General features: G+C 39.7%; 2 protein-coding genes across 3 annotated transcripts; one reads left to right on the top strand and one right to left on the bottom strand.

Annotated features, from left to right (window-relative positions):
* Window positions 1-214: 214 nt before the first annotated feature.
* On the bottom strand, window positions 215-21,170 carry LOC121731948 (GTP-binding protein 10 homolog). Of its 2 annotated transcripts, XM_042121661.1 has the most exons (3): window positions 19,944-21,170; window positions 8,027-8,038; window positions 215-225 (listed from the first exon to the last, which is right to left on the bottom strand). In XM_042121661.1, exons 1-2 carry the CDS (start codon window positions 21,048-21,050, stop codon window positions 8,033-8,035), a joined length of 1,113 nt encoding a protein of 370 aa, XP_041977595.1. In that variant the 5' UTR covers window positions 21,051-21,170; the 3' UTR covers window positions 215-225; window positions 8,027-8,032. The 2 variants fall into 2 exon arrangements, with proteins under 2 accessions (XP_041977595.1, XP_041977594.1); XM_042121660.1 differs by lacking the exons at window positions 215-225; window positions 8,027-8,038 and having other exon boundaries at window positions 19,859-21,169.
* On the top strand, window positions 4,820-19,017 carry LOC121731940 (BTB/POZ domain-containing protein 9). Its single transcript, XM_042121639.1, has 16 exons — window positions 4,820-5,009; window positions 6,482-6,578; window positions 6,963-7,126; window positions 7,211-7,274; window positions 7,813-7,969; window positions 9,649-9,748; window positions 10,135-10,263; window positions 12,511-12,670; window positions 13,457-13,673; window positions 13,962-14,121; window positions 15,003-15,130; window positions 16,019-16,258; window positions 16,441-16,519; window positions 16,598-16,748; window positions 17,162-17,380; window positions 17,705-19,017. The coding sequence occupies exons 2-15, from the start codon at window positions 6,506-6,508 to the stop codon at window positions 17,314-17,316; spliced, it is 1,977 nt and encodes a 658-aa protein (XP_041977573.1). The 5' UTR covers window positions 4,820-5,009; window positions 6,482-6,505; the 3' UTR covers window positions 17,317-17,380; window positions 17,705-19,017.
* Window positions 21,171-21,237: the final 67 nt, after the last annotated feature.

The raw sequence follows: 21,237 nt of genomic DNA, 5'->3' as shown, positions 1-21,237 counted from the left end.
AGATCGTATCGATAACTACAGACCTATTTCCATTCTATCAGCCATATCTAAAATCCTAGAGCGAATAATTAATAAAAGATTAGTAAAATATTTAGAAGATAATAATCTACTTTCAAAAGCGCAATTTGGTTTTAGGTCTAAGAAATCTACCTCAAATGCAGTTCATGAATTAATTAGCTTTATTGTTAGTAACCTAGATAGTAAAAATAAATCAATAGCAATATTCTTGGACCTCGCAAAGGCCTTCGATACGGTCTCTATTCCGATATTATTAAGAAAATTGGAGTGCTTGGGAATTAGGGATATACAGTTAAGTCTCTTTAAAAGTTACTTATCCAAAAGAACACAGTGTGTAAAAATTGAGGACCTGAAAAGCGATGACCTGCCAATTTGTTTCGGAGTGCCCCAGGGTAGTATATTAGGCCCCACACTATTCCTGGTATATATTAATGACCTGTGTCAATTAACTATACCACATGCAAAAATTATAACCTTTGCCGATGACACAGTTTTACTTTTTAGCGGTAAAAATTGGACTGATGTTTACACGTATGCACAAAATGGTTTTAATATAGTAACAGAATGGCTACGATTAAATGTCCTAACTTTAAACACAAGTAAAACTAAATACATTACGTTCTCGTTAAGAAATAAAAAAGATAATAACGTGCATTACAATATAATATCTCATGAATGCTTCGAGTACAGCAACCGAGGCTGTGATTGTGAAAAAATTGAGAAGACCGACGAAATTAAATACCTAGGAATAATAATTGATAAAAACCTATCTTTCCGTGAACATATTAATTGTTTAGCAGCAAGAACACGCAAACTTATGTATATGATCAAAAACCTTCGTCACGTTGCCTCTAAGGAGCTTGTAAGATCTGTTTACCTTGCGCTGGTCCAATCACAGCTGAGCTACTGTATTTCTGCTTGGGGAGGTGCTGCAAAGAACCATATGATAAAACTTGAAAGAGCTCAGAGAGCAGTACTAAAAGTAGGCTTTTTCTTTTCCTTCTTCCACCCAACAAACGAGGCTTATAAAACAAGTAAAGTACTTACCGTTCGCCAGCTTTATGTCCTTCAGACTATACTTAAAAAACACTGCATTCACACCTTCGATCCTAATATAACGGCAATACGGCGCAGAAAAGATAGAGTTTTTAACTTACCACAATGCAATACCTCATTCGCTCAACGCTTCTTCGATTACCAGGGTTGTTATTTATATAATAAAATCAATAAGTGTCTAAAAATTTACCCCTTGACAAAACACAAATGTAAGTCTGTAGTGAGTCAATGGCTACAAAATTTGGAATACGGTCCTACGGAAAACTTACTTCACTAACTTCCATTGCATCCATCCATGTTCAGACCCTCGCATTGATGTATGCACATCGCACACACTGACATACACATGCACACACACACGCACACACACACACACAAACACACACACACACACAGAAACACACATACACACACACACACGCGCACGCACACACACACGCACGCACAGACAGACAGACACACACACACACATATATACATTCACGTGCACGCAAGCACACACACACACACACTTATGTTTTAAAGGGCATTTATTATTGTACTGATTTAATTTACTTTTGTTAAAAACATATACTTATAAAATATTTTATCTTCTCATAATGCTGTAACATGATTGTAAACTAGAATCTAACCTAAATAACTAAAATGTTCCTTGGGGTGAGGACCTGGTGATCTGTAATACAGGCATGACCTATAATGGACACCAGCTCCTTACAACTTCACCTGACTGTCAAAAATTCTGTTAATATTAGATACTACTTGAACTTGTATTGTGAGGAGAAAATAAAGATTATTATTATTATTATTATTATTATTCAAACGTTCCATATTTATTTATGGATCGCATTATCCATTTAGTTATTTCCCTCGCACTTCTGCAATCAGCGCCAAAATGGCGAAAATCAAATGAGATAAAGTAAATCGATAAAAATTGGCTTGCTAGATCCATAAATAAATAGGGAACTTTTATATTATTACTAGACTTTCCACGCGGCTTCTCCCACGTAAATATCTAATTACACAGACAAATTGATCCACAAAAAATAGCCTATATAATCCTTCACGTTATACATTTCCCCGCTTTTTCCACATTTTCCTCTATTTCTTATTAGTCTCAGCGTGATAAAATATATAAAATGGGCTGTCTAACACTGAAATAATTCAAATTGGACCAGCAGTTCTTGAGATTAGAGCTTTCAAACAAACAAACTCTTCCGCTTTATAATATTATATGATGAGATTAGTTAGGGTCTAATCACACAGAACACTTATTCAGCTTTGTTCAGCTTTAATACGATACACTGTAGCACTACTTTGATAATATTAGAATTTAGAAATGAAATTAGAAAATACAATTATTACAACAAAGTTTTCGTTAGAAGCTTATCTTCAGTTTTGTTTTCAATTTTTCGTAGTGCTAACTGGTAAAAATAAATGAATTATAGATAGGTACTGCTACTTCACGTTATCTACGTATGAAATCGTTGTTAATTTATTACGCCTATATTAGTAACGGAGATTAGGTCTGTAATCTTTAATGCGTTTGTATTATTTAATTTCATATTTTTGTCCTAATGGTCGACATTATCTGAATCTGGAAACATTTCATCGATAATAGAAAAGACAGTTGTAAATCACTAGTATTAGTTCCAAATACTCCCACTACTGCTATCAGCGCCAATATGACGACATGATGGCGACTTTCAAACGTCATTTTTACGTCAAATTTAGTTCCTATCCCTAATAATGGGGGAACTGATTCCGCTTCAAATAGGCACAAAAAATAGCTGTCATTTCAAAGGGTATCATCAGTCCAGCGTACTTGTATAATGGAGGTCAGTGTGGTATAGACTATAGTTTCTACAAAGGTTGTAAATTGTTGGATTTATATTTTTGTCGAGTTTGCTTTTCGTCCAAAGAAGTAGTAAAAAAATTCACGTCTGTAAAAAAAAAACTGTCAGGTCAGCTGTCAAAGTTGAGAGATTTTCGGCAGTGTTGCCAACTTAGCATATTTTATGCTAAATTTAGCATATTTTTACGTTCTTTAGCATATTTATTTGTTGTTTAGAATATAGCATATTTTTAAGCATATTATTATTTTATAAAAATTGAACCATGAAACAAACGATCCGACTTAATTACTACAGCGTGTGTTTTAAAACAGAGTAATAAAAATTGCTCTGACAAAAGTATTTATTACTCATTAATATCACTACCACATTGTAATGCCGAAATCAAACGCGTTTTCAGCCAAATTAATGTTAAAACCAAAATTCGCAACCGTTTGACGATGAAAACTGTAAATGCCATTTTATACATCAGATTCGGCCTAAGTACGCGTTCAGACGTGCGCGTTTTCTACTATAGCGTATGGGAAAACACGCGCGCCGCACGCGCTGAACTCGCGCAGAATCTGCGCGCAGGCCGCGCGCGTGTTTTCCCATGCGCCATAGTAGAACACGCGCACGTCTGAACGCGCCCTAAAGAGGACAGGGAAATGCTGTTATTCTTACTCAGTTCATAGGTACCAAGGAGAGTTATAGTTTGGACAATGAATCTTCTATGTCTACATGTAAAGTCTCTCAAAAAGGTGAAGAAATATTGCTATTGTAGCAGTACCTACGTTCGTTCGCCGATGAAACAAAGAAAACAACGCGTTCTGAAAAGAACGCACGCCGTCTTTGTATACGTTCGTTATAGAAGTTGAAACACAGAAGAAAATCGCTCTGCAAAGAACGTACGTTCGCAATGACGAGAGAAACTGTCCGTGTAATAATACCGGACATGAACCGGCCTTGAAAAAGGCATTTTTCTAATAAGAATTCTTCGCAACACTACACTACGCGTCTTCACATCGCGGCTACGTCGAGCGAGGGATCTTCGCAGCGTGGCTACGGTCTTCATGGCGTTTGCAGAGCTTCCATCTTCACAAAATGGCGGCACTACAATTATTACCGGCACGGCGGCGACCGGCAGCGAGACGTCGTCGGTATGGAATGCGCGCGCGGACTGAATTCGCGGCCCGCGAGAGCCCATATTTATACTCGGGCGATGCCAGCGCCGCGAGCCGCGGTGCGTCCAGCTCCAGTTTCCCGCGCGGCAATCGTGAAACCGTGTAAATATTTCTTATTCAATTTTTTTCCCTTTCTAATTTTTGTAAATGTTTTTATCCCTTTCTGTACATCTCTTTCTAATTGTAATAGCCAATCACAATCAATCTTTTAACCTTTGTACATTTTGTAATAATAATAATTAACTCATTTTTTTGTATATAAGCAGCGCATTTTTGTAAATAAATCACTTCAGTTCACCACAGTAAATCGAGTTTTACTCTTTACTCCTCCGACCTCTAGTGAACTCTTAGAGTGACCAACCAGTCCTCTAAACTATATTTCTTCACTTTTTTGAGAGCATCAGCTGCTATCGATGAAGACAAAGATATTAATATGTTGTTCGATAACGCAATTGATTAAAACATAAAATAAATTGAGATTTCGTTGATTATGAAAGATTTGAAACAAACCTACCAACACCTAAGCGGTTGAATTCGACCGCGATAACAATAGAATAACGATAGATTTCTAAGAATCTGCAATCGAGAGATTAAATAACGTTTTATTTGACTTTGAAAAATGTTAGCATAATTTTTTAGCATAATTTTATAGTAATTGGCATAATTTTGGCAAAATTTTAACAGCAGTTTAGCAAATTTTTTATTTTGTATTAGTCGTGTTGGCAACACTGATTTTCGGGCTGCGTTGCATTGTTTGCAAATAAATACATATAAATAAAAGGAAAAAAATAGTATAAAACTGTTAAAAACGTGTGCATGAAATATAATTTAGCCATTTTATTACAGCTCTACTTACGAGTTACGAGCATAGGCTTCCCAGGCTTCCGTGTGCGTAGTTCATAGGACATTATAGTTTTCCACGGTACGTGTGTAACCTTAGGAAATATATAATATTATATTTGGTACCGTAACACTTTCTTGTTGTTGAGTTGTTGTTCTAACTTTTAACGTAAAATAAGAATTTGAGTCAGCTAAGGCTCAAAGCATAGCTCAAAGGTATAATATTTTGCATTGTAGGTAAGTAATGAAAGTCATGTCATGTTGCATGGTCAAATATAGTAAACTTTTATATTCTAGTCCAGTTGTGCCAGTCCACCTAAAAGTTAATTTTTGTTTACATATCTTGTTGCCTCTTACATTCTTCGTATTTAGTCCGGGTGCCATCGCAGTTCTCATACAAACGTAATATCAAGAAAATTTCCCATACGAGAATATTTACTATATTTGAGTTATTATTCAGCTTAAGATAGTAATTACCTAGGTTCCTGTACAAATATTCACCACACAATATTTACATACCAAAAATATGAATGATTACAATATTTACATACTTACTAAATTCTAATACATAATTACGTAATTCGGTAAAAAAAGGTTCACTATTTATAATTTAAATAACTTATGTGTCACCAAATTTGATACCTAGGAAAAACCAATATTTTCATTATTTATTACCCTAATTATATTTGTGAAATAGCTTAAAAATATCAAATTATGCCAAGAATTTATGGATGTGGGAGAGCCATGCTTCGGCACGAATGGATCGGCTCGACCGGAGAAATAAACTCAAAAAATCTCAAACTCAATTTTTTTTATTAAGAATATTTTTTTGCAAATGTTCTCTGAACGTCGGGTCTACACTGGTGCCTAATACGGTTTCAGAAACTAACCCGGCGAGAAGAACCGGCGTAAGAAACTCGCACGGAGCCCACTTTATTTACCAAAATAAGTGAGAAAAAAATTAATATTTTAAAATAACATAATTGTGAGTCCTAAAATAATGTAGAAGCAGCCTTGCAAGCAGCCATCCTACTCCCAAGATGTGCCATCGCTTATGAAATCATTGACCATATAATACACTTTGGCACACAAATGTTCTTTGACTACTTTTTTAAATTTATTAATGGAAAGATTTTGAACGTTTTCTGGCGTTTAAATGAACTCAAACTCAAAATTTTTTATTCAGAATAAATTTTTTCAAATATTCTCTGAACGTTGGGTCTACGCTGCTCACAGATACCACCACGGGCTCACAGAAAACCGGAACCGGACCGGAAAAAAATAATCAATAATAATAATAATTAAATTTATTTTTGTTTGTAAACTTCTTGTTACTGCTACTTACAATACTTTGTAGGGTTCCTTACCTGAAGGGTAAAAACAGGATCCTATTACTAAGACTTCTTTCATTGTCTATCCGTCTGTCCATCTGTCTGTCTCCAGGCTGTATCTAAAGAACCGCTATAGATAGATTTCTGAAATTTTCACAGATTGTGTATATCTGATGCCACACTTGTGTATATCTGTACAGTTGAATTATTATTTTATTTACAGGGAAAATATTAATGGTTATGAAGAATGAGCAGCCAACACCAATATATGCCGGTGAACAAACCCTCGGGTCCCAGAGTAGGGGACATAGAACACATCAGTAAGTATAATAACCATACTAAAGTGTGTCTGTCTATCTGTCTGTCTGTTACCTCTTTACGCCCAAATAGCTGTATCGATTTTGCTGAAATTTGATATGGAGAGACTTTGAGTCCCGTGAAAGGACATAGACACTATTTATCCCGGAAAAATATATGTTTCCCGCGTTCAGATGTGCACATCTAAACGCGCCATAAGCTTAAACTGCTGAACTGATGAAATTTAGTATTAAGATTCTTTCCCAGGAAAGAACATCTTCTTTATTATCTCTAAAAAATGTTGCTAATGCCAATATTATAGTTCTGCATTTTAACAGCCTTTGTGTGTTTGCAACTTTTTTGACTTCTAAAAATGTTGATTCCCAGTATAAAATTCTTTGTTTTAGATCATTTATCTGAGCACATTGGGTCTCTGTGCTTATCATCAGAGTACTCGGATGTGACCTTAATCGTGGAGGGCCAATGCATTCCAGCACATAAGGTCATCTTGGCAGCAAGCAGCGATTACTTCAGAGCCCTGTTGTATGGCGGGATGCGTGAAGCTAATCAGGTAACTAAAATTTTTAATCTGCATTAATTTTTGCTTGGTTTTGTTTCAGATTATCTATGGAATATAATATGTTTTTTGTTTTAGGCTGAAGTAGAACTTCAAGCACCATTGCTTGCATTCAAAGCTCTTCTACGCTATGTGTACTCTGGTAAGTTGAATTCAAACTAGAGAACAACTATTGCTTAGTAACACTACAACAGTTTCACTGTCCGGTGATCGCACATTTATCAGCACGCACGCGTCGCTTTTTAGAATTTGTTGTATGAAAATATGATGTGTGACCTAGCACATTCGTCCGCACCGTATGAGCCGCATTTCGTGTACTATGCGGAGCGTTCGACGTGTACGGCGCGTACGGTGCGATCAGCTTTAAGTGCCTGATAGACGTACGAACTTAAAGTATGCGGGTTTTAAGTTCACGAACTTACTCGGCTCGCGTCGGTGACACACGAGAATCGCTCACATTGGATTACCAGGTCACCAGGCTCGCGGCTCTTTGCTGACACACAGGCGATTAAGATCGTCGAGCCATAAATCCGCGTACTTACTCGTACGTCTGTCACCCCTTTATATGTCACACGACAATGCGTTAAGACTTCTGTTGCATCTCTCTCTATCCGACATCCTATTCTCTTCTACAAAACTCTTTGCTCAACTGTGCAGCCTCTAAAGCTATTCTTCTCCAGGGCACATGGGTCTATCCCTTCTGCGTGAGGACACGGTACTGGACATGCTGGGTCTGGCCCACCAGTTCAACTTCCCCGAGTTGGAGGCTGCCATCTCCGACTACCTGCGCCAGGTGCTAGCTCTGAGGAACGTGTGCGCGGTGCTGGATGCGGCCAGGTATACCTATGCTATAGAACCAGACAGAACTGGATAAAAACAAGGAGTAATTGTAACCCTTTTTTAATCCTATTATTACTCTCTTGGTACATCCTACTTATATATATATATATATATATATATATATATATATATATATATATAAAAATGGATTTTCAATTGTGTTAGTAACGCTAAAACAGCTGAACGGATTAGGCTTATTTTAGTCTTAAAATATTCGTAGAAGTCCAGGGAAGGTTTTAAAGTGACACGAAGTTAACTGGGACAGCTAGTAATATTATAAAGGCGAAAGTTTGTTTGGATGTATAGATGTATGGATGTTTCTTACTCTTTCACGCAAAAACTACTGAACGGATTTTAATGAAACTTTACAATAATATAGCTTACACATCAGAATAACACATAGGCTTCAATTTTAACCGACTTTTAAAATGGGGAAGGTGTTATGATTTTTTTTTTATGTTCAACGATTACTCCGCCGTTTATTAACGGATTTTCAAACTTTTTCTTTTGGTATATAGGGTATCATCCCAATTTGGTATTATATTCACAAAGTGGTGATCTGATGAAGGATCCATAAGTAATCGGGGGAACTCCTCAAAATTTATAGGGAAAAATGTGGTGACTTCGGTTTCGTGAGAACTATTCTCAGCATATGCTACCAACAAGTAAGATTTTGCACCGAGGTATACCTGGTATACCGTGGTTCGGAAGGTGCTGAGAGAACTCCTGATTCTTTATAGATTCAAGTTTGGGAGTTTCGGCGTTGTTTTAAGAACGGAAAGCATATGCTACTATGCAAATTACATTCATCATCATCATCATCACTACCATATTACAACCATGCATCGTCCCATGATTATAAGCCTAATATGACCCTGCTATTGGTACTTTTCATAGTCTTTTAGATCAAGACTCGAGTTTGTCAAGCGATAATTTAAAAAATCTATACATAATAGTATAAACCTAAAGAGTATGTTTGCTTGAACGCGCTTTTCTCAGGAATTCCAATCCCCTACCCTATTCCCTTTCCTACCCTCCCCTATTCCCTTCCCTTCCCATCCCTACCCTCCCCTATTACCCTATTCCCTCTTAAAAGGCCGGCAACGCACATGCAGCTCTTCTGATGCTGCGAGTGTCCATGGGCGACGGAAGTTGCTTTCCATCAGGTGACCCGTTTGCTCGTTTGCCCCCTTATTTCATAAAAAAAGGAACTACAGGTCCGATTTAAAAACTTATTTCAGTGTTAGATAGCTCATTTATCGAGTAAGGCTATAGGCTTTATATTATCACGCTAAGTCTAATACGACCGGAGAAACTCAGGAAAATGTGGGAAAAACGGGGGAAATATTAGAAAGGATTTATCTCACGAACTACTGAAGCAATTTTTATGGCAATATTTGGCACAGATATAGAGTAGACCACGTGAAGGGAGTATATAGCTATTTTTTATGGCAAAATGTATGTTTTGGATTCCTAATTTACGCGGGCGAAGCCGCGCGGGACGTCGAGTATATTATAAAGGCGAATGTTTGTTACTTCATGTAAAAATTACTTCAGGGATTTTAGCAAGGTTATAGTTTAACCTCTGAATTAACGCATAGGCAACTTATATTCTGATAAAGTAAGTACAATATTCTCGTGGAACATTATATAAAAAAAAAACATTTTTTGTTTAGATTATATGGACTGCAGGCACTCATGGACTATTGCTACAACTTCTTGGACAGGAATGCCGAGGAGGTGCTCCATCATGACACATTCATACAGCTGTCCGTAGTAAGTAATAATTCACATATATAGCTTGTCAAGAAAGTGAAGAAATAAAAAAGTGGCGACATCGTAGTGTCATCCCTTTCAAATCAATCTAAGAAAAAAGGGATGACACGACGTTGTTGCCACTTTTTAATTTCTTCACTTTCTTGACAGACTATAAGTAAGGTGTGAAATCAGAAATTAATAGGATTTGAATGCCTAACATCTCAGTCCTTCTAAATTCGGTCGAATTTTGTGTTTACATTGGTATCTTAATAGAATCGAACAGAGTATAAAGAAAAAAGCATGTCTTGTGACAAGGTAAATTTGGTGATCGCGCCACTTTAGTCTTGTCATTTTGTATGAAGTCACCATTAGTTGTATTCTTGACCCCGTTGACATATTCGCAGGAGGCACTGCAGGGCCTGCTGGAGCGCGACTCGTTCTTCGCGCACGAGGTGGACATCTTCAAGGCGGTGTATCGCTGGTTCAACGCCAACCAGCAGTGGGTCAACACGGAAACGGGCCGCGCGCAGGCGGTATGTACTAACAGAGAAGTTGATTCCTAGGCAGATGGGGGACCTACGTAGTTTGGTCGCGTTATGTCAAACCCAGCCGACAGATCACAATTAACATTAAATTTACATGATCCGACCAAATGACGTTGGTCCGTCAACTGCCTAGGAATCAATTTCCTCGATGGTACATTGTACTATAGGCCTCAATCATTTTGTTTTCTCACTCTCTCAAATGTTTCTATTTTGTATTTAAAAAAAGTTGAAAACATTTTTTTAAGGTACCCTAATAGCTGATATATATAGTACATTGTATACATGTACCATCTATTTTCTACCGTCTGGGAATGAACTAAGTTTTATTGTTGTTTCAATTTCTTTACGTCTTGGTTAAAAGTAGAAATCCAAATACATAGAAATGCCGGCCAATCGTTATGTGACAAAATTGCAGCAACACTATAAAAATAGGATGTGAAGGTTAAATCTCAAGTAATTGATCTTTCAATTCAGTTTCGTGAATAGTACTCGTTCATACAATAGCAAGGATTTGTCTAGTCCATCTTCAAGTATGATTGTGTAAATATGTAAGTGGATGTTATTGGTAATAGTGGTATAACTACGCTTAGATATAATTTGATCAAAACTATTTTTGCTCTTTTTCGTTTCTATCATTTGAATGACGTAAATCTATTTTATTTTTCCTGTGTTTGTTCCTTTAAGGTGATTGCATATTTATCAGCAACGTACGCGCCGCACGCGCCTCATTTTAGAATGTGTTGTGAGCAGTGATAATATTATGAACCTCGCACATTCATCCGCACCGTTGCGGCGCGTACATTACTGACAAATGTGCGATCACCTCTATTATTTTAACTAGAGATCGCCCAGTGGTCGAAATTCGACCTTAGTTTCAACGACATTAGGACTACTATCTATATTTTGTAAAAAAATTATGACTATCATATTTTTTTCAACTCTTGTCTCTGAGACTTAGCTGATCTCAGACTGGCCGTGTACAAGCATTGTCTAATAGTAGCTTAGATTCAATAAAAAAAAACTATAATCCATTTTCAATTTGTCACCTTGTTGTCAACAGACTTCAACCATAAATAAAAGAGTATAATTAGTATGTATAGGCTTGTCACTCAAAAATCTGTCATTTTTCCTAGTGTGTGTGGCGGTACCCACAAACACAATTCGCCTAACATTCCTGCATCGCGCTATCGAAGTTTTCTGAGCGCGTCGGTATATATACGACAGCTGAAATGTATCACGTGGGCTCCGGCCTGACCGAGCATAACACCTCGCTCGGTCGGAAGTTCTTCCTTTGGCCACCACACGCACAAATTCCCACATTGGTGACCCTCGACAGAACACGCCTCCTTCATTATCATCACTCCCCGCCCCTCCGCACCATGCCAGCCAGCATATCGCCTCATCGGGTACCTCGTCCACTTGCCGCAATATACCGCGGCCTGGGCGGACTCCGCATCGGTATCATCGGGCTTTCTCACTACACGACCGGTCAGCAAGCAGAGCACATCTCTTCTGGTCAACACGTAGCATCGGCCCCGCACGGCAGCTTATCCGACTCACTGGATCCCGTGCAGCAGCTTACAGTTCCGACTCACTGGGACTCACTGCAACAGTTCCGACTCACTGGGACTCACTGGCACTGGGCAACTCAAGCGACAAGACTTTAAGATTCGACCTCCGGTCTTCGGGGGGGAGTGATGTGGCGGTACCCACAATTCGCCTAACATTCCTGCATCGCGCTATCGAAGTTTTCTGAGCGCGTCGGTATATATACGACAGCTGAAATGTATCACGTGGGCTCCGGCCTGACCGAGCATAACACCTCGCTCGGTCGGAAGTTCTTCCTTTGGCCACCACACGCACAAATTCCCACATGTGTGTGTTGTAGTGTGTGTAATGTTTTATTTGTTAAAAATATATGAGTAAAGGCTTAATTTCAAAATAATATTGGCTCGATGCACTCCTTCACCATGTAAACTATAACTGTGCAAAATTTCATTCACCTACGTTTCCCCGTTTTTCGTCAAAAGGGATACAAAGTTTTTGGCTCACGTATTAATATATAGATTTTTCCTCTGATTGTAATGTGTGTATCGTTGCTTTCCCTTTATATTTTGTGTCCTTTTCCTGTAACTCTGATGTATTAATTCTATCCGACTTTACACTTCTTGATGCACCATTATGTTTCTCAGATATCTCATGCCTCATTAACACTATAACTATGCGTGTGCGCAGGACAAGATCCTGTCGGGCGTCCGTCTGACGCTGATGAGCCTGGAGGAGCTGCTGGGCGTGGTGCGGCCGTTCTGGCTGGTGACTGCCGACGCGCTGCTCGACGCCATACACGACAAGACGCGCACGCGCTCCAGCGACCTGCCCCACAGAGGGTGCCTCGGTAAGTTTACAGACTAACACTTTAATGACAGGAATTAGTAATGAAGATTGTGTTAAAATGTGCTCTTAAATATTTAACATACATATTATAACAATATTTAACAATACATACAATGCTCCCAAAGTGATAATGCGCATAGAAATTTTCGTAATTTTTCGGCAACGGGCGTATTTCCCGAGCGTCGGAAGACGTCGCTGCAAGAGCTGTTTTAAACTTAACTTTAAGAAAAACAGCGCTTTGCAGCGATTTAGAGGCGCCTGACGTTGCTTGGACGTTACCATGGTAACGCCGCGATGGCTTTCCGGTGAGTTATATAGCCTCAGGTCATATTAGCACTTATTGACGGACCGGCGACAGCCGACAGCCACCGGCTATATGATAATTAATACTTCTATTGCCTTTGAATTGCCTTTTTATACGTAGGAGAGCCATGCTTCGGCACGAATGAGCCGGCTCGACCGGAGAAATACCACGTTCTCACAGAAAACCGGCGTGAAATAGCGCTTGCGCTGTGTTTCGCCGAGTGAGTGAGTTTACCGGAGGCCCAATCCCCTACCCTATTCCCTTTTCTACCTTCCCATATTCCCTTCCCTACCCTACCCTCCCCTATTACCCTATTCCCTCTTAAAAGGCCGGCAACGCACATGCAGCTCTTCTGATGCTGCGAGTGTCCATGGGCGATGAAAGTTATTTCATAAAAAAAAAGAACAAGGTGCAAAACGCTAGTGCATTGTTTGGGACTCACGATGTTGCAACGTGAATTTACCGTAAATGTTTATGTCGTAGTGCCCGAAGAGAACATAGCGACACCGAAGCGCGGCGCGCGCGTCATCACCGGCGACAACCGCGCCGTGCTGCTCGACGGCGACACCGACAACTACGACATGGAGAACGGCTACACGCGACACACCATCTGCGACGACAGCCCCGGCATCGTAGTGCGCCTCGCCGCCTATACCATCATCAACCACATCCGCCTGCTGCTGTGGGACAGGGACAACAGGTGAGCGCGCCGCGGGTGCGACAGAGACGGAGCTACACGCGACACACCATCTGCGACGACAGCCCCGGCATCGTGGTGGACCTCGCCGCCTATACCATCATCAACCACATCCGCCTGCTGCTGTGGGACAGGGACAACAGGTGAGCGCGCCGCGGGTGCGACAGAGACGGAATCAGGGACAAGGGATTTTGTTCATCATATCAAAATATATGTCGAGACACAGGAGATACAGTAGTGGGAATGTGTAGTGGACCAAGAGACCACACATAACAGTCAATCTCATTCCAGGTCGTATACTTACTATATCGAGGTGTCGGTGGACCAGCAGGACTGGGTGCGCGTGGTCGACCACAGCGGGTACTTCTGCCGCTCCTGGCAGAACCTGTACTTCGCGCCGCGCGTCGTCCAGTTCATACGCATTGTGGGCACCAGCAATACTGTTAATAAGGTACGCTATAGTTGCAAGAAAACATTACTTTGATTCGCGTCTAAATTATGTTGGCTATTGTAATTTGTAACACAATTCTGCTTCTAAATACAGAAGTGGCCAATGATATCTTAAAAGTTGACAAAATTAGTTTGAAGGATCATAATCGTATTTTCTTTTCTTTTTTTTTATGAAATAAGGGGGCAAACGAGCAAATGGGTCACATGATGGAAAGCAACTTCCGTTGCCCATGGACACTCGCAGCATCATAAGAGCTGCAAGAGCGTTGCCGGCCTTTTAAGAGGGAATAGGGTAATAGGGGAGGGTAGGGAAGGAAATAGAGTAGGGGATTGGGCCTCCGGTAAACTCACTCACTCGGCAAAACACAGCGCAAGCGCTATTTCAGGCCGGTTTTCTGTGAGAACGTGGCATTTCTCCGGTCAAACCGGCCCATTCGTGCCGAAGAATGGCTCTCCCACGTATAAAAATGTTTTGTTTCTTTCTAATTTTGTTCTTCTCAAGAAACTGTTACTGAGCGACATATTATTCATTATTGAAGAAGCTCATTAAATAAAGATAAAAAAGGTACGCTATAATGGCAATACTATCGAGTACTAGCTTTAGAAATATTTCCAGTAGAAACTAAAGTATGGTCGTAAACTCTACGACCACGCTTGATTCATACTGAACAAATTTCTACTTATTTTACGACGTAGAGTATGTAGAAATTTCACGCCAAAAGAACCGAAATTTTTAATTTAACCTACCTTGTCCACATGGATTTAGATTGTAGACTCCTTTAAATAAACGGTTTCAATATTACCCTTTGTAACAACAACGAAACTCGTGGGGAACTAAACTCTATGCTAATAGCATAGGCTACTTTAGTAAATACGTTTCAGGTGTTCCACGCGGTGGCGTTAGAGGCGATGCACACCGCGCGCGTGCCGCCGCTGCGGGACGGGCTCGTGGCGCCGCGGCACAACGTCGCTACCGTCGAACTGTCTGCCGTCGTCATCGAGGGCATCAGGTATAGTTTGTGACGTCCTAAGTCAGTAATAGAGCAGTGATGTCATAATAATTAAGTGTAGAGATTTGTCGTCATAACAGTAGATACAGAACTATGACGTCGTATAACTCAGTGTAAGTTTGATGTCTTGACTCAGTAGTCAGTACACAGCTGTGACATCATAAGTAAGTGTAAAGATGTGACATCACAACATTAAATACCGAGTCATGATGTCGTAACTCAATTACAAAGCTACTACAGTGCTGTGACGTCATAACTCAGTACAAAGCTGAGCTGCGACGCCACCTTGAATTGTCTGCAGAGCTGTGACGTCTATAACTCACTTACGGCCGTTCCCAATATTTGATCTATCTCTGGTTTTGCCCTACTAGAGATAGGAATAGCTCACAATTGACGTAAAATATATGTCTCTAATGTCTAATGTGAGCTTTTCCTATCTCTAGTAGGGCAAAACCAGAGATAGATGAAATATTGGGAACGGCCGTTAGTACAGAGTTGTAACATCATAGCTGAGTAAAAAACAGCTGTGTCGTCATAGCTTATTAAACATTGTACAGGGCAGCGACGTCATAACTTATTGAGCACAGAGCTGTGACGTCATAACTCAGCGCAAATTACAAATCTATAATGTCGCGTGACTTTTATGTTACTCCGTTGCGATTGTTTCTAATTATTACGTTAAAGCAGTGTTTCCTACCTGTCGTCCACGGATCCCTGGGAGTATGCGAGTATACACATTTATGGGGGTCCGCGGTGTCATCTCTGGACCATACATAATATGATTTTTATTTGCTATTTATTTTCTTTAGGAAGTCCGTGAAAACTGTGCTAGATTTCCTAAGGGTCCGTGGCTGAAAAACGCTATGTTAAAAAATGTGTACTATACAGTCGTACCCGTAACGCCCTGCTGAACGGCGACACGGAGCGCTACGACTGGGAGCAGGGCTACACGTGCCACCAGCTCGGCTCGGGCGCCATCGTGGTGCAGCTGGCCCAGCCCTATCTGCTGGGCTCCCTGCGTCTGCTGCTGTGGGACTGCGACTACCGCCACTACTCGTATTATGTCGAGGTCTCGCTCGATAACTGGCACTGGGACCTAGTGGCTGATAGGACGCGCGACGCGTGCAGGTATTGCCGTCTCTTTCTGAGTGTAGTCAAACCACTGACTCGTTTTGATAGTAGAACATTTCTGTTTAGTGATTATTAGGCCCATCTAATCATGGATCTTCATAACGTCCGACAATTTCAATTCGATTAATTGTATTGGAATACAAAACATACACTATAGATTATTACATCAACATTTTTAGGTCGTGGCAAGTGATTTACTTCCCTCCGCGTCCAGTCTCCATCATACGTATCGTCGGCACCAACAACTCCGTCAATGAGGTACGTAGGTCTCTATATACGCGGGTACGACATACAATAACTCATCTTTGGATATTAAACATTTTCTCTGGTGTGCAGGTGTTCCACCTGGTGCACTTGGAGTGTCCCGCGCAGGTGGAGGAGGGACGAGAGGACCCCGCTGCTAAGAAGCAGAAGCCCGACCCTCGTGCCCCCGCCGCGCCGCGTGCCCCGCCCAGCGCCGGCTCCAGCGACAGAGATAGCAGCAGAGGTGAGTTGTACTGTGTGAGCGAGACAGCATGACCCGCCGCCAAGAAGCAAAAGCCCGACCCACGTGCCCCCGCCCCGCCCAGCGCCGGCCCCAGCGACAGAGATAGCAGCAGAGGTGAGTGTACTGTATGAGCGAGACAAAAAAACTCGCCTGACCTTGATCTTTCACAGATCAATGACCGAATTTCCACTCGATTATTTAATTTTCACCAAAGTACTCGACCCATTTCAAGTCATCAAACTCATAGTTAATCATCAGCTATTGAAGTGACGTGCCGCTGTTTCTTTTAATCACTCGCGTAGAAATACTTTGATGATAGAAAATGAACTTTATGCTCATAACAATAAACTATAATATGATGTTATTATTTACTGTAATTTCATATTATATAACAATTGTTTTATGTCACACAGGCAACAGCACAGAGCGTCCGCGTTCCCCATCAGTATGCTCGGACGGGGGCGAGGTGGGCGCGGCGGGTGCGGGGGGTGCGGGCGGCGCAGGGGGTGCGGGGGGAGCGCGGCGCTCGCTGCCGCCCGCCGAGACCGCCACGGAGGCGGAGGAATGAACGTGCACGTGCGCCGCGTACGCCGTGCGACTGTGTCGCGCGCCGCTGACCGCGTCATTGGCCGGTGAGATATAATAATATAGTAATGCACAAGTTTATATAAAGTTGCTGTAAATGTTTAAAAAAAATACTGCGAGTTGAAATGGATTGAAACTAACATAAGTTGCCAACTTCATATTATAGTTGCTGGACTCAAATAAAGCTATTGTAGACTTGATATTGGCGTTTATAAAAATAGTCACTATGTTATATTGCTGCCTCCTAGAAAATTTCATATGCAACTGCGCTTAAACATTGTTAATTACTTTTTTACTTATTAGATTTATTTTTGAATTACTATAAGAGTTTGTGCGACTGTAAAACTTGTAATTTTTTTCTTTCTTTTCAGATTACATTAGGAATCTTTTCTAAATTCACCACAACTAGTGCTTTTAGAAAGAAGTTATGTAGTAGGTAGCGTCTATTATTTAGTTTGTAAGCATTAGTGTTATCTAGTCCTATTCGTTACGTTTTATTTTTAAAAGTTCTTAATTTTCTCTTGATCAATGATGATTGTTTTAAAAGACGCACTTTGCTTCTGTTAGAGACTGTTAAAGAATTAAGTGTATACGACAATTTTAAGTAGACTTGTGGAGTAAACTTTTGCCTCTTAGATGCGATTCTCTTTCTCGGGAGCTTTAAAAATCTATTTTTTACAGTTATTGCTAAATGTAGGTACTGCACAAAATATATTTTTCTATTTTGTACTTAGTAATTTTCCAAATGTAGGTGTATCTACTTGAAAGCACAGCTTTTCATGATATTAAATGTAAAATAATGTAAAAGTTGCGATCTAAAAAAAAGTATTCTAATGTAAAATTCTAAAGTTCAGTTTAAAATCATGCCGATACACGACACGACGCAGCGGTGTTTTTAGATGTATGCTACATCGCTGCGTCGAGTTAATATCGATTTAGTATCGTTCTAAGGGTCGAAATACACAACGCCAAAATCGGTTACAAAAACATCAAAAACCCGTAATGAAAAAAAACTAGTAGGCGATTATGTATTGGTCTAAAAGTGGAAAGCATTGTCTCTTGGCTGGGTTTGACTAACCCTAATACTATTTCTCTGCATTTACTTTACTGCTAAATGGAGAGCCTATTGCTACATATCAGCGAGTTGTGTTATTGTTGTGATAAAATTACTTTTTATGTTTATTATAATAAGTAGTTATGTCGGCATAATGGGTAGTAGGTAGTAATTTTTTTTCCTCATGATATTAATAATTTTATTTCAAGACTAAATATTTTAATTTCAAACTTTTATGATATAAAAAATAATTTTCATTTTGATTTAATCAAAGCAATCAGGCTTGTAATAATCTAATCTTATTCACAAAATATATTGCTTACCTGCAAAGTGCATAGGTAATTTTTACTTGTTACTTTGACTAAGACAAGGGAAAGTGTAAAACAAACTTTAATGGGACATGATGATCATGAAATATGGTGATGACGATGTTGATTTTGGATGCCTGCTTTAAAAATGTAAAATATGATCACCAAAAGCTTCCATGATCATTTTAGAAAAAAGTAAAAAAAGTGTACTGTGATAATTTGATTGACTCGAAATGTGGAAGGTTATTTCATTAAAGAGAAAATATATTTTAAGCAATTGTAACAAAACTGTATTTAGTGGTTTATGAATAAACATCTTCAAGGGTAATAGCTGTGTTTTTATTATGTCTATGTTGCCCGGCCAACCACACAACTTTTTACTTTAGCCTCCTTACTAATAAAATATTTAAAGTTTAATTCATGGCTGAGACATTGGAAAAGACACGTCTTGATAGACATGGACAAAATATTGAATAGCAAATTTTTGCGGTGGCGTTGGAGCGAGACAGATGGAAGACCTTGGGGTAGGGCCTTTGCCCAGCAGTGGGATAGTATAGACCAGCCTTTCTCAAAATGGGCGTAGTGTAGAGCCTTGGTTTTATCCGGATGCATTTTAAATTTAAAGTTTAAACAATGGGGGCACTTAGACATAATTTGTTCTCAAAAATCGGCCAAGTGCGAGATGGACTCGCGCACAAAGGGTTCCATACCACAATAGAGCAAAAATAGGCTGAAAATTATGTTTTTTGTATGGGAGCCCCCCTTCCTTATTTCATTTATTTACATTTTATTATATATTATTAAACTACAAATAAAACTGAGTATTTCGTGGATATTTCAAGAACCTATGTATTGCCGTTATTGATATCGAGCAAAAAAATCACATTTGTTGTATGGGAGCCCCCCTTAAATATTTAATTTATTTTGTTTTTAGTATTTGTTGTTATAGCGCGAGTGGCAACAGATATACACAATCTGTAAAAATTTAGGAAGTCTAGCTATAGCAGTTCTTGAGAGTTGAGTTACAGCCTCAAACATCAAAGTCTTAGTAATAGGGTCCCGTTTTTACCCTTTGGGTACGGAACCCTAAAAATTGTGTAACTATTTTATTAGTAAAGGAGTTGAGTTGAGTCTTTAGTTTTAAATTATAGTCAAAGACAAAATTTCCTATAGCAATTTATTAAAAATATTAAATTAAGTTATTTTTGGTCCTCTCTCTGTCATCATAGCTTTATGTCTTCGTGTAACCACAGCTGGGTCTTGAATTTCTGGGTTGTTCTCATCGGCAAAGTTGTCCAATCGCTTCCTCAAGAGGTGTTTCAAGCCCTCCACACCTTCCCCAGTTAAGGCCGATATGCCGACTATGTCCTCAAACTCAATTGGTGTTTCAGGTCTCACATCCTCTGCTACAGAACCAACAATTTGATTTACATTTGAAAATGCCTTTTTTATTTCTTTAAACTTTTCTTCAGCCCCTTCAGTGTCTAATTTGTTTACTGCTAAGATAGCTGGCTTCTGTAATAGCTCTGGATCATAAAGTTCCAACTCTTTGTTTAAAAGCAGTACAGTTTCTAGACATGACCTCATTGGATATTTGGGGCTCAATTGAAAACCATTGATGTCAGCAATGAAAAGTAGTAGCTTAGTCCTCTCCACATGCTTGAGAAATTTGTGTCCTAGACCAATATTGTTGTGGGCTCCTTCTATCAGCCCTGGAAGATCTGCTATGGATATAGTTCTTAGGTCTTGGAATTGGATAATGCCTTTATTAGGCTTAATAGTCGTGAATGGATAGTTTGCAATTCGCGGTTTGGCTCTCGATATCGACTTCAATAGCGAACTTTTTCCTGCGTTTGGGAAGCCAACCAAACCGATATCAGCAATCAGTTTAAGGTCTAATCTTATATGATGGGCCTGACCAAAGTGTCCCAGAAAGCTGTTTTCGGGCGTGCCTCCGGGGCCGCCTCGAGCAACTATCACAGTTTCGTCTTCTTTGTCTATGGAGCCTAACACTTGGCCATCTTCTCTGTAAATGGTTATACCGAGCGGGACTTCCAGTTTTAAGTCTGCTCCAGGAGTGCCGACTATTTTTGTTTTCCGGCTGTCTTCGCCGTGTCCCGCGACTATTGACTTGGCTCGATGTTTAGTCATTATGTTCCTTAGGTTGGCGTTCTCCTTACCCACGCAATATACGCAGCCGCCTTGGCCGCCTCGACCTCCATACTTAGGCAGACCGGTCCCACCAGTTCCACCTTTAACGTGTAGTCTCACAGTGTCTATAAATTTACTTCGAAGGTATTTCCGCGGTAACCTGATTTCTTTTGAGGTTAGAAATATTTTTGTAAGAAAAACCATTTTTAACTTGTTATTTGAGAAAATAGTTCAAGCACCATTTACTTATCTACGAATATATTATGTACAGATTAATTTTTTATTGTTATTTTTCATATAAAACTACACAGACAATTTGACATCACATATCTGCGATCCATTTCATGTTTGACATTTGGTTTGACATTGACGTAAAACAGCTTATTAGTAT

This window comes from Aricia agestis, chromosome 11, assembly GCF_905147365.1.
Source record: "Aricia agestis chromosome 11, ilAriAges1.1, whole genome shotgun sequence".
NCBI classification, from domain to species: Eukaryota; Metazoa; Arthropoda; class Insecta; order Lepidoptera; family Lycaenidae; genus Aricia; species Aricia agestis.
This window is presented reverse-complemented; position numbering and strand designations above follow the sequence as displayed.

Bases quoted from the DNA above. Each gene is read 5' to 3' on its own strand.
- LOC121731940 (XM_042121639.1), top strand. From the start codon at position 6,506: ATGAGCAGCCAACACCAATATATGCCGGTGAACAAACCCTCGGGTCCC. The intron at 9,749-10,134 runs GTAAGTAATAAT...ACATATTCGCAG, and splicing joins CATTCATACAGCTGTCCGTA to GAGGCACTGCAGGGCCTGCT. The intron at 16,259-16,440 runs GTATTGCCGTCT...CAACATTTTTAG, and splicing joins AGGACGCGCGACGCGTGCAG to GTCGTGGCAAGTGATTTACT.
- LOC121731948 (XM_042121660.1), bottom strand. From the start codon at position 21,050: ATGGTTTTTCTTACAAAAATATTTCTAACCTCAAAAGAAATCAGGTTA.